The 13,454-nt window shown below is 44.9% G+C and overlaps 2 protein-coding genes across 9 annotated transcripts in view; one reads left to right on the top strand and one right to left on the bottom strand.

The window, feature by feature from the left end:
* MEF2A (myocyte enhancer factor 2A) overlaps positions 1-8,910 on the top strand; it is an 85,844-nt gene extending 76,934 nt beyond the window's left edge. For all 8 annotated transcript variants that reach the window (XM_084531892.1, XM_084531896.1, XM_084531894.1 and 5 more), the window contains 2 exons: positions 4,128-4,254; positions 4,760-8,910. In XM_084531892.1, coding sequence (XP_084388018.1) covers positions 4,128-4,254; positions 4,760-5,123 — 491 coding nt within the window. In that variant the 3' untranslated portion in view covers positions 5,124-8,910. The remainder of the gene's footprint in view (positions 1-4,127; positions 4,255-4,759) is intronic.
* LYSMD4 (LysM domain containing 4) lies at positions 7,953-13,454 on the bottom strand. The gene is made up of 2 exons (XM_084531905.1): positions 13,046-13,454; positions 7,953-11,029 (listed from the first exon to the last, which is right to left on the bottom strand). Exons 1-2 carry the CDS (start codon positions 13,259-13,261, stop codon positions 10,394-10,396), a joined length of 852 nt encoding a protein of 283 aa, XP_084388031.1. The 5' UTR covers positions 13,262-13,454; the 3' UTR covers positions 7,953-10,393.

Raw genomic sequence — 13,454 nt, 5'->3', positions numbered from 1 at the left:
GAGTTAAAATAGCTGTTGGTTAAAAGCAAGAAGGAAAAGAAAGGAAGTAAGTGCCCAGTTCACAGTTCTTTTTAAGTGAAGTCTAATTAAGACATTGAAATGTAAATTTCACCCGGCTTTTCTCTGAAAATCACTGTGTGTCTGTCATCTCTAAACTTCGGATATTTGGTTTAATCTAATTCCTGACCACTGCGTAGTCCTGTTGTTCCTCCCAAAACTATAAATTTTGCTCTTTGTTATATACAAGTAGAGTTAAAGTCCAGTTGTGGTAAATACTCTGCAGTTAAGTGTGTAAATGTATTTTGTTGATGATGTAGTCTTATGCAACAAAAATTCTGAAAGGAGACTTCTGGCGTTAACTGTATGAGCACTCTTTGTGGGCAGAGACTTGAAGCAGTCTTCAAAGCTCAGCTTTGTGAAACTAAAAACCAGAAAAGGCAATGTATGAAGTGTTTTAAGATTAAGCAGTTTTTTTTAATGCAGCAATATTTTTGAGAGGGCACGTGTGAAGTTGTTTCATGAGCTGTCACGCGTTCTTGCAGGAAGGGAAAGCATAGACGTAGCTGTTGGTACCTCAGATCTGATGTGGTGGGGTGTAAAGCCCTAGAGGGCACAGTAGGAAACAAAGAATAATGTTGTGCAAAGGCCAGGACAAATCCAAAAAAAAACTTTATTAAGTGTGTAGAAAATAGCTAGAATTTGAGTTAAACAGAGGTTTCACAATTCTGTTCCTTTCCTGCAAGGAAGGACATCATCAGGAGTCTGTAATTTTAAAAGATGGAATAGATTGAGTAGCCATCCCTTCATAACCATTTTCCCAGCAAAAAGGTTGGATCTTACACATTCTGTCCACTTTTTTGCCTTTAAAAGTCTCCACTGTGTTTTTTTAGTTTATGCTTGTAGCCATCTATCAGCTAAGCAGCTCAAATCATTTTTGGTCCTTTTCCCTTCTCTCCCCAACGGTATTAATGTTTTCATTAGCCAACATTATCGCGCTTTCTCAGTTGCTTTGGCCTCAGGGGCACTGCCCCGAGCACTTACTGGCGTGCGTGAGGTTTGCAGCTGGAGAGGGACTGTTTACTCCTCAGCAATAGTAAATATTTATGCTGTGGTAGCACCCAACTAAATTGTTAAACATGAATGCAAATAATTGCTGCCCTGAGGGGGGTCAAAGTCTGCAGAAGTGAATGAAGAAGATGGGTTGCAGTAACAGCATAACGAGTGGAGAATTGTGCGTAGTGACTTGTTCCAAATTATAAACTCCACGAATTTGCTGGACACAGATTTTGTTTTGGTTCTTGCTACTGCGAGTGTTCATGTATTGCCTTTAATTACTGTTTAAAATAAATCAGTAGCTCTGGTCTCTACTCAGAGGACCCGCGTTTTGCCAGTCACCTAACAATTGCCATCGTTTCCTCATACAGTAGGGCACTGTCTGGGAAGCGGTGCTGTGTGCGTCCCTCATCCACAATAACCTGTGAGCTGGTGGCTGGCACAGGCTCTTGGGATGAGAGGGGCTGGAGTCTGAGGCTCCAGAAGCAGCAAGGGCTATTGAAACGGGCTGTTATCACTAGGGTATGATTTTAAAAACCAGTCCATTTCCTTTTGATAATGCTGTGTTTTGTGAAGCTTTAAGCCTTTGGCATTTTTCAGACACTTCAGTGATGTTTGTGTTGGACTGAGCCTTTCAGGAGTCTTGCAAATAGAAATCTGACTTTGAAACCAAATTGTCATCTGGGCATCAGGGTGGTCACTGCTTCTGTAGCAACTGTGCTTCTGCAGCTCTAAGGGCTAAGATAAAATTTAAATACATAAACAATGGTTGTTTTTTTTTTTTTTCCCCAGATTGATTTTTTTTTTTTCCAGGGCTAGAAAGGATAGATTCAACTCTTTAATCATTTATTACAGTGTTTGTTATCAGTTCTGTACAGAGATACCATTCCATATCACTTGTTTTGCCAGAGAAATATTGTTTCTGCAGATTGCTGAGAGAAGGGCCACCAGAAGCTGAAGTCCTTGTTCTTACACAGGCTAAACTTTTTTTTTCAGTAGCCAAAATACACAGAGATATCAGCTCAGTAGCAACTTACACTTCAGCAGAGCATATCCAGCCATCTGAATTGTATTCGTGTTTGGTCAGTCATTCTACAGACAGACTTCAAAGGTGTCTGACTGTTTGGGTCCCGGCAGTAAAGGTTTCCATCACGCAGAAGGCACTCTGTCGTCAACTTGTCCATTTTGCACCAAGGCACTCGTGTAGAAATTGGTCTTCTGTTTTTACTGCTGGCAGATGTGTGATTATTTACAGAAACTAGAGTGCAGATAGTTCAGTAGCGGCACATGTAACCTTTGGAAAAGAGTCTCCTCTAACCCCTGGCATCAGGCACGCTCTAAAGCATCAGAACCTAATTGCCCATTACCACTAAAGCTATAATTACGAAGAAACAATAGATGGAAACGAAACTCCTGCAAACATTTCCTTCGTTTGCTCTTACAGAAATGACGTTGACACAGTCCAGCACATCTCAGGTGCTCGTGTTGCCTACAGTTGTAGACTGGCACAGGTCTGGCAGCTCTGGACGTTGAGTGGAAGGATGATTTTTTTTTTTTTTTTGACTTGCAAAAGGACAAGTTTGATTCTGTGCAGAAATACTTGTGAGCTTCTCTGAGAAGGAACCAAAGGGCAGCTTACATAGCTTTACCTGCTGGGGTGCAGCTGGGAGTCCCGAGATCTTCACGAAGACTCCCGCAGTGATGTGTTTGCATCTCTGAAAACCGCAGTGTGCCTGCTGCCACGGGCCTTCCCTTCCCTTATGGGGCATTAAAAGGGAAACCTAGGAACTGTCCACAGAAAACAAGTTGGTGGATGAGAATGGGGAAACTGTTCAAGAGAGAGGAATCGTAATGGTTTTGGTGTTTCAGGACAATGCAAGGATGTACATTTTAAACAACAAACAACCCTACTTAGTGAAATTTTTGGTTAATCAGCTGGCGACGTAAAGTAAGTTTGGCTGCTGGCATTTTGTCTCTTTCTCTAGAGACCAGAAATTATTTTAAGGAAGCAATGTTACAAGATAATTAAAAGCAGAGAAGTGTTTGCAGTTTTGTTTCAAAACCTGAAAGAAAAGCAAGGGGTGATAATGATAAAATGAAAATAACTTCCCATGTGTGAACAAAAAGTGAGAACTGTCAAAGCATTACAGCCTAGCCAAAACCAACATCCAGTCATTCACTGGTGATTAGGAGCATGTTGCTTTTCTGTTACCCATTTAAATTGTATTTCTAAGTAATGATATTATGCCTTCAAAATAGAGATTTCTTTTGTTTATTTGATACAGAGATGACAATTTAATCAGGCATAAAATAACCAGTCTGTTGTGCGAAGAGGGAGCACACAGGGTGCATTACAGTAGGGCTGCAGAAATGACATGGAAGGGGTCGGTCAGGCTCCTGGTCGCTGTGCCCGTCGTGCTGCCCCCGCCACCCACAGCCCTGCTGTGCCTGGCAGCCAGGCCAACAGCAGCACGCGCTGCTTCGCACCTTGCTTTGGGTATAGGCTGTAAGGCTATGAACTGCTCCACAACAGATGAGGCAGCCAGAAGGTACGCGTGCCTTGTCTGAGCAACTGCTGCCTCCCATCTGGAGCACGTTTTATCTAGAACTGAACCGGAGCCAGGATTTCCTTGGTGAGTTCAGTGCAAGAAACACCATTCCTTTCTCATGACTTGGTTCTTCCCATTTTGTTTTGTTCTTGAGAAATGCAAGTACCTGTTGTACTTTAATGTGAGTCTGTAGTTAGTGTGTGTGTGTGTGTGTGTGTGTGTGTGTGTGTGTGTGTGTGCATCAAAGCTGCAGCTGTGTAAGGCAGTGGCGTGTAGGAATTGAAATGCAGAACGTGTTTGGTGGCTGGTGTCCTTTTGAGATCCATGTGAAGTTAGGAGGACTCTCTCTGGGTGTCAGAGTTTTCACCCATGAACTCCTTCGGGTCATTTGCCCTGTTTTGGGTAGAAAGCCTTTATATTCATGTATGAGTGTATCCCATGCACTCACATATTTATGCGTGTATGTGTGTATATATAAATAAATTTGTTCATTACTTTCTTGTTTCTTTGTTTTTCCCCTCTTAGATTACTCCTTGACTAGCGCAGACCTGTCTGCCTTGCAGGGATTTAACTCCCCAGGGATGCTGTCCCTAGGGCAGGTATCTGCCTGGCAGCAGCACCACCTCGGTCCAGCAACCCTCAGCTCTCTTGTGTAAGTAAACGCGAGGTTACGGTACGGCATCCCGCTGGGCACTTCTGCCTTCAAGCTGATTTCTCTGCGCTGGGAAATGCTTAGCACGAGACTGTTTTAATTTTGTTTCAGCTGCTGCTGTGTTTGTTGCTTTTCAAGTTTGCTCATTGGCTGCAGGAGCACCGATGATTTCTGTTATTTATCCTTTCTGTCAGTTCAGTACTGAAGCTGACAAGCTGGGTCCCTCCAGGCCCATCTTCTTGCAGGAGAGTCACCTACGCGGTTAACCTAAATGTTTGGAAACATGAGATACTTGGTTTTTAGCTTCTGTAAATGCACTTCAGACCTTTAACTGATGCTTTCTTTCAACTTTTTTTCTTCCCCTCAGTAAGTCGCATTTATTTACATGCTCATTTTGTGGGTGTTGAACCACAAGACAATGCCATCCCACAGACGCATGAATTGTCACTTTCTTTTCTTTTCTCGTGTTTTCTTATTTTTTTCCTTTTGGTTTTCTTTTTCCCAGTACTGGCAGCCAGCTATCTCAGGGTTCAAATTTATCCATTAATACCAACCAAAACATCAACATAAAATCTGAACCAATTTCACCTCCCCGGGACCGTGTAACTCCCTCTGGGTTCCCGCAACAGCAGCAGCCACAACAACAACAACAGCAGCAGCAGCAGCAGCAACAGCAGCAGTCACGTCAGGAAATGGGTCGCTCTCCTGTTGACAGTCTCAGCAGCTCCAGCAGCTCTTACGACGGCAGCGACCGGGAAGACCCACGGAGCGATTTCCATTCACCTGTGGTGCTGGGAAGGCCACCAAATTCAGAAGATAGAGAGAGTCCATCGGTAAAACGAATGAGGATGGACACATGGGTGACATAAACTTGCAGTGTTGCCTCTTCAGTTTTGTGTTCTCAAAATGAACTGTCCTGACATATCTAAATTTATAAATAAGGACATGAAATAAGTATATTTATATGTATATACATACATGCATATATATATCTTCACATGCATATATATGTGCTAGTGTGTGTAGCATACACAAAATCATCAGGCACTTATTACAAACTTCTTGTATAGCTGCAGATGTCCCATGGTAAAATGTAACAGAACAATCCTATAGGTATTGATCTAGTCTGGCACTTACCTGGACTTGTTGTTTTAATAATATAACCTGTTTTGCAAAGAAACATTGTACCCGTATTATAATCCTACCACACTAGATTGCAGAAACCAAGAGGGCTCGCCTGTAGTAATGTCCCTGTGTGTTTTATTAAAGCTGTATGGTTACTTGTAGTTAAGAAATAATGCTTTGTAGCAGCAGAGCAGTAGAAAAGCAGGAAGAAGAAAGCAATACTGTACATAAAATGACCTTTATATTACCCAACCTGGCATGGGTCTCTATTGCAGAGGGTGCATGGAGAAGGGCTGATGCTAGAAAACATAAAAAAAAAAAAAAACAAAAACCCTGTTTTGCACGTGCAAAAAAATAGTGTATTGGGTCAAAGAAGTGATTTTTTTAATGAGTGAAAGAGAGACATAGAGAACTCGCATGAAATATTCAGAAAATATTAGCCTAGAAAATAGAACATTAACAAAATAAAATTAATATATTAAGTTATAATTGGAATATGTTTGACAAATTTGTTTTTACGTTCATACCTTTGAAAAATATAGAAACGGATTTTAGCTCATGTATATTTTATATTAAAGAAAACAATACCCTAATGAATTGAAGACTATATATAAAGTTATATACAGTACTTTTGAACACATTCTGCTATGAATTATTTATATAAGCCAAAGCTGTATGTTGTAGCTTTTTTGTAGAGTATAGTTTTATCTTATTTTGACTTTCTAGTTTTTGCTTTCAAAGATGAAAAGGAAAAACTTGCAGGCGGAACCTTGGGGGAAAAATAAGCCATGAACACTTATATGTAAATTTAAATTTGAGCCAAACTCTTTGTGTATATAGCATCTTAAATATATTATCACCTTTGGTGTAAGTACCTATGTATTGTACGTTCACCAGATTAAAAAGTATATTTTTGTGGATTGACGCCAACTTGAAAAAGGCGAGGTCCTTATTAAGTAGAGTATTCACTGTTTAATATTTACTATTTTGTTAAATATACTGTACTTTCTTTGGATTTTAATTATTATTAATATTATTATCCAGATTTTTCAGAGGGTGTATAAAGGGGTTGTCCCCCTCACTGGTGGTGAATGTGTGCCGTTAAATTGTAATCTCTGTGCTGTATGGTTAAGCTTCATTATACATTTTATATATATGTATATAAATAGCAAAGTGGCAAAAAAAAAATCCGGTGTTAAGTTCATCCTGCATAAATATAAAAAATCTGTTACAACACATTTTAAGGCATCATTTTAAAACTGCCTCTTCTGAGGAGGAAAAAAAAAAAACAGTGGAAAAAACTTGACCTAATTTCTTATGATAGGGAAATAACACATATCAGATGAGCACAAAAGGTTTTTTAAGTGGTAAGTGGTTTGGGATAAAACCTCAGCCTTCAGAACTAAACGCGCTGTTCCTCTTTGCTGCTTCCATCCAATAGAACAAGGAATCCAGAGGCCCGTGGTGTTGTCGCAGCTGGCGAGGAGAAGTTTGGTTTGGGCTCGGATTCACCGCGTGGCGTTACCTGGGGTTTGCACAACCCGGCTGTGCTGTAAGGAGAAGGGTGAGGAGGGAACTGGTGGCGCTGTCTGCCCTTGGCTTGTAGGCCCTGGGCAGGGCAGTGGGCGAGTGGTGGTGAAGGCTGGGTGTGAGCAGCAGCCACAGGAGCCAAGAGTTTGGTGTCACAGGCTGTGCGACCTGGCTGGGTGCGAGTGGTTTTGTGTTAGGGAGCGTTGTTGCCTTGTAGAAATCTGATTCCAGTTCTGTGCCGGGCATCTCATCTCCCTGTGCACATGTTCTTTTGTACTGGGAACCAAAGGGAGTAGGTATTGGTAAATCTCACTGGGGTGGGTAGTTCTGAGGAAAAACTAGAGTGTTGTGTTATTCCTGAAACCCCTTTAAAGTAATCCCTGTTATTTATAAAATAAAATTTGGCTTTTTTTTTTTTTTCTTAATCGCTCACTTGATACTGTAAGTAAGAAGTATGGGAAATGAAAATCCGGTGCGGACAGCTATCTTGGCTGCTTGCTTTAATGTGTGATGGAAGAACAAAGTTAGGACATAGAGCTTCTAAAACCCACCGCGTGTTGTCATGGTAACTTCTGAAGTCGTACAGGTTTCAGTTTGTTTCAGCCACTTAACTGTGGAAATCGTTCTCCATTTGCTGCAGTTCGTTATCAGTTTGCAGAAGCCGACAGGAAAACGAGACTTTTTTCTAACAGCAATTCAATTTCCAAAGTGACTGAATTCACTTACCACTACAGAGAACCTTTTAATGCTTTGAAAAGTTATGTGATTTTTTTCATTATTTATGCACATCTATGAACTTTGCTGTACATCTGAGTGGGAGTTCTGCATTCACATTTACTGTCTATTTTCTTGTGTGCCTTATAAGATGGCTTTGCTGACTGTATCTCAGTAGTCTTTATTTCTATGCAGGTTTTTAAACAGTAAGTACTATTGCTGTTTTCTTAAAGAAAAAAAGCTACATAAGGGTTAGAGTTTGTATTGAAATTGCACCAGTGAATTTAAACAAACAAACAAACAAAATGGTTCTTAAGAACTGATCCTGGGACTGTTAACGTGTTGCCCAAACCCCTCCAACAGACTCGGCAGAACAAGTCTTTTGCAGACCTCCCGTGTCAGTGGGAGAATCTCATGCCATTAAATAAATGGGAATCCTGATTTTTAGTAACGAGTAATGAACTTTGGAACATACTTTTTTAGGAATTGTAAAAAAAAAAAAAAAAAAAAAGTTTTATAAAAAAGACATAGCACAGATATTTCAACAGTTGAAAAATACTTTTTTTAATTAAATATATTGAATGATGTTGCAAGTGGATCCAATCCTAGTTTGAACCCATTCAAGTCTGAATGATTTAAGATTTTTATCTTCTATCGTGACAGATCACCTCTCCATCTTTGAGCTCTCACTATAGTATTTAAAAATTCACATGTAATCAGGGATTCGTCAGAGAAAAATGCTTTAGCCTTTCCTTTCACTTAAAGGACACTAATGCATCAGAAACTTGCGAATTACTGTGCGCACAAGAAATACATAGTAAATAAGGAACATAATAACTCCTAACAATTGATCATGGAAAGACGTTAAATTAGAATGTGAAAGAAAGACTTAACAAATGTAAACATTTAAATCTTAGTAGAAACTTTCTTCACTTTGCTGTGCAAGAGAACACTGCTTTGCTATATTTAAAATGGCTTTTTTAAAAGAGATTTATGTATTTGGTAAATGTTTGTAGTCAACAGTTCACAAAGAAGCTGTTCACGGTTTAATGATGATAAGCCGTTTGGCGGCACAAGCTGGACTTTGTTGCCATCCTTGAGACGAATCTTTTAAGAAAAAAAATAAGTTAATCTCAATTTTTTCCCTGAATGTGTTGTTTTTTCTTCAATATACAATAAATATTCTAGTGAACTTTTTATCAAATGGTTAAGAAAAATGCTAGAGGTTGTTGTAAAATATTTGTATCCTGCATTCACTAAAGTAAAGATACTGGCTTTTACTGTGTACTCCAGCCTCTGTCGTATTTGCAGAGCACGGTGTTTTGTGACTTAGTGTGCTTCTCCTCCCCGCCCCCAGTACCTGAAATACTCACCAGCTTGCCTTGATGTAACTGGTTTTAAGTGGCAGCCAGAGACAAGTTCCATTAGGAACTTTTTTTGGTTACATGCACTTTACAGTCAAACTAAGACCTGGGGTGCTCTAAGACACCTGTTACAAAAGGGCTAGACACAGACCAACCCCTGACAGCACAACCTGGCTTAAAGGGTCCATTGCCAGGTGCTGCTCCTGCACACCCCAGCTCCTCTGGGACTGCTGCTCAGCTGTGCTGCACAGCAGGCTGTGGTAACAATACCGCCCCCCAAAAAAATCACACACACACACACACACACACAAAAACCCATACATAGTCTGGGGTGGGTAAGCACCCCTTGTGCTTTTATTTCACTTTCCTTTATTTAAAAATGTAGTAATTAATTACCCTTCTCCCCAACCATGAGAGATACTTTTTCCTTCACAGAAGAAAATACAAGGTTTGTTTTTTTTCAGTACAAGATACATAATGTGCCTTGTCCCCTCGGGCTGGCCTGAGCCTTTTTTTGAAGGTTGCAGGAAGCCTGGGGTACTGGATTAACACCACACGGTTCTGCTTGGTTTGTGTAATGGTCCTTGCCCCTTAGCATTTGTTCTAAGCAAAAAAAAAGTTAAAAAAAAAAAAAAAGTTCTCAGGCTGCTCTTCCTCAGGCCAGGAACAGATTGCCTGTGCACACCACCAGCTTGTGGTGCAGCACTCACCCAGCCTTGCTTTTGCTCACAGAGCTTTAAAAGCAACAGAAGAGGCTTTCAAACCTACACACCACAGGCCCACCACCACTCCACAGCACTGCCTGGATGCCTGCTGCCATGCTGAAGCAGTTGCTCGGGATCAGCTGAACCCTGACACACGCAAGGATTCTGCCAGGAGCTCTGCCTGCAAGACAGCAGCGCTCACGCTGCCTCTGAAGGGTTTCCTGCAGGAGAAAAGCTCGTGAGTCACCCCCCGTGTCCTTGTGCTGTGGCGCACCTCAGCTAATCCCTTCAAAGCCTTGGCTTTAAGGGTAGGTACACCAGGACTGCCCCTCTGCAGGAGAGAAAAACAATTCAGCAAAAAAGTGTCCCCATTTCTACTCTAAGCAAAAAGTATTTTCTTATAACACAAACAGCCGCCAGCTTTCCTGTCACACTAATACTGCACTCTGTGTCACAGCAGTAAAGGGCTCAGCTTCTTCAGCAAGGCCATTCGTAAGAAATACCTGCAGCAAACAGGAGTGATTGCTTTAAAATACTTCCCCTCAACAGAGTTCACAAGTGTTAAGCCAGCTGCCTCTTCATCATTACAAGCAACAAAGCATCCTTATTCTTCCATAAAACCACATCACCTCAGGTTCAGTCGAGTTCAGGACTACACTGTCAGCTACTTTAAAAAAGAAATTTAAAAAAATCTCTGTACTGTTATCCCCCCGATTGCACTCGTGGCAGAGTCACAGGCTTATGGGCCTCAGTGCTGGGAGGAGGGGCTGTGTTTGGCTGCACCTCCCCCTTAGGACTTTTTTCTACCTCTGAGCTTTGTAGTGGTTTCCCTTCCAATCCATCTGCTGAGATGTTTGAGGTTAGTGTTGTGTTGGAGGTATGGGCTGCGTGGCCATTCTCTTGGGTTTTAAAATAGATGATGTAAAATACTGGCAGGACGATCCCTATCAGGAGCATCACGAACACTGCGTTCCACCACTGGATCCCCCAGTCCGCACCACTGCTGGGCTCCCGCTTCCCCGACTCACAGAGCGGCCTCTCCAGCGCCTCTGTGCAGTACTCGGCGTTCAGCTGGACCTCCGCCCGCACGGCCTCCTGGATGCTCTGGTCGATCCCCTTGAAGTAGTCGCTCAGGTGGCTGCCCTCAGAGCTGCCGGCACCGGCCTCGGGCTCCGGAAGGTCCACGAGTGTCACGCCGCTGGGGCTGCACGGGGCCGGCCTCAGCTCCTGGCTGCTCTCGGTCAGCAGCCCGTGGGGCTTCACCGGGATCTTGATGGACTTCAGCGCGTACAGGTCCTGCTCCCTGATGAAGTTGTTGACGCGTTTGATATCCGCCACCTGCAGCACCCAAAGAGGACACCGGGATTAGTTCAGACGACCCAACCAACCTGTTGCCTGCACTGAAACAGGAACTGGCTACAAAACCAGGCTGCGAGCACCAGCCTGAGGTGAAAACAAACCCTGGCTGCAAGTGGCTTAGTGCAGTGCGGAGCCTTTCCTGCCTGCTCTGCGACGCTGGGGACACCTGAACAGGGGGTGGTTAACCCAGGGCCTGGTCTGGTGCCCCTGAAGCCAAGGGAACCCTCAGCTGCGGGGTCAGATGCCTGGCAGCTTGCCCCTGCCTAACATCAGGAATTAAACCCTTCAATGTTAATTTGTTAGGCACTAACAAGCTGACACAAAGCATCCTAACTGAGGTGATGCTTCAGTGTTTTGTTTTGTTCCATCCAGAACCGATCACTGGGACAGCGAATGTTCCCCGCAGCGTCTGCAGCCGAGCGCTGGGATGCTGTGCTGGAGCCCCAGGAACAGGAAGGGGAGCAGCACCCACAGCACACCAACAAAGCTGATGGGAAGAACGCAAGGGCACAAGGCTGTGCAAGCCATTTAGGCCATTTTTTGTACTCATTTTTGGCTGCAGCAAGCTCCTCTTGTCCCAGCTAAAAACAATGCCAAAGCCAGGCCCAGACTATAAATGGTCAAGAGTGAAAAGGAGAAGTTTCAAGTGCCTCGCATCTCTGCCAAGTTGTCTACAGCACACACAGAACTAACTACTCCTTGCACTGCCTCAGTGCCCCTGCCCCAAATAGGCCCTGATAACAAACCAACTCCCTGGGATTTCAGAAAAGCTCATCCTGGACTTTTTGAACGGTCACAGACTTGTGCAGTTACAGATCTCAGTGCCCTTACAGGGGCTGCTTAACTGTGCGAGTAGCCCAAGATACACCCACACTGTACCATGTCAGGGCCAGCAGGTACACAGACGGACACACGGATCTCCAGCAATGAGGATTTCTCTCTCTAGTTAAACCAGGACAGGTCAGAAGTGTGCGTTCTGGAAGCAGGGCCAGTAGGATGTTCCTCCTGCTGGAGAACATGGCCACCCCAGCCCCCATCAGCTCCCCAACCCCACCAGATGAGCAATTGGGCTCTGAAAGTGCTGCGGACAGACGGGGATGGCAGAGGCAGGACCAAGCCCTCCGTTATGTTACATTACGGGGCACACTGGGATGGTTCCTGACATAAACCAGGAGTTGTTCAGAATCCTCGGAGTTCATGGACTGCCATGATTTGGTGTAAGTGGCAATAACCATGCAGCTGCTGGTGCTGAAAGAGGAGCATATCCCCACTACAAAGTCATCTGCTGTGGCTCATAGGTCTCATTGTTCTACTGGTTCCAGCCAAAGCCCGCTCAAGCCCCACCAGGCTCTTCCTCACAAGCATCAGCTTGGCAGTGGAGCCCAGGAGGGCTTTTTTGTTTTGGTTTTGTTTCTAAGGGAATGGAGGAATTGCAACAATTCCTCCCCTCCCAAGCCCTCTTGCTTCAGCTGCACTTCACAGCTGTTGTTAAGCAAGACAGGCTGCAACAGCACTGCAGCCATTCAGCCAGTTCTGCCATTACCCCCAAGCAGGTCACTGTCCAACTGTTTGCATCATGGAACTTTTTAATCACAGTCTCACTGGCAGATGAAGGAGGCTCTAAATACACAGCTTTAACTGCTAACCAATGGGGTATTTCTGATGTTCAGATCAGGTAATTAAAGTTCCCAAGAGTTTTTCCCATAAAGCTCACCCCTTTGGAACAGAGCTGATGTTTTTTAGTCTGTTCCAACTCCAGAGAAAGCTCCCTGTGCCCGTGCACTGTTGATGGCCGAACTGCTCAGGCTTTTGGGTGCTGCAGGGAACAACCAAACCCACACCCCGGACAGCACAGGGGCTCTGCGGTTGGGACTTTGGCTTCTCTGCCCCTCTAAGCCCAACCCTGCAGCGTGCCCGGCCACCGACCGCTCCCGACCCGGGCTGGGCCAATGCTGCCGGGAGGCTCGGGCCCCCACCCCATCGCCCATCTCTCACCTGGCAGCCGTACTGCAGGGCCAGCTTGTTCAGGCTGTCGCCCTCCGCCACCTCGCGCTGCAGCAGCACCACGGCCCCCGCCCGGCCGCGGGGAGCCCCTCGGGGCCTCTGCTCCCCGCCGCGGGGCCGCAGCTGCCCGGCTCGGGGCCGCTCCTCAGGGCCGGGGCCGGGCCCGGCGCGGGGCTGGCGGCCGGGCGGGCTGCGGGCGGCCTCCATCGGCCTCGGCACCTGCGGCAGGGCCGGGCTGGGTGCGGGGCCGGGTTCTGTACCGAATCGCCTCACGGGGCGCTCGCAGCCCGCTCACAGCCGCACCGGCGGCGCCCCGCAGCCCCCCCACACCTGAAATCGCCTCAGCGCCGCCACCCGCCGGGACGGCCCCGCCAGGGCTCCCCTCAGCGCCCCTCAGCGC

Source organism: Aythya ferina (assembly GCF_964211825.1).
Source record: "Aythya ferina genome assembly, chromosome: 11".
NCBI lineage: Eukaryota > Metazoa > Chordata > Aves > Anseriformes > Anatidae > Aythya > Aythya ferina.
This window is presented reverse-complemented; position numbering and strand designations above follow the sequence as displayed.

Bases quoted from the DNA above. Each gene is read 5' to 3' on its own strand.
- LYSMD4 (XM_084531905.1), bottom strand. From the start codon at position 13,261: ATGGAGGCCGCCCGCAGCCCGCCCGGCCGCCAGCCCCGCGCCGGGCCC. The intron at 11,030-13,045 runs GTGAGAGATGGG...TGGGTGCTGCAG, and splicing joins CCCTGCAGTACGGCTGCCAG to GTGGCGGATATCAAACGCGT.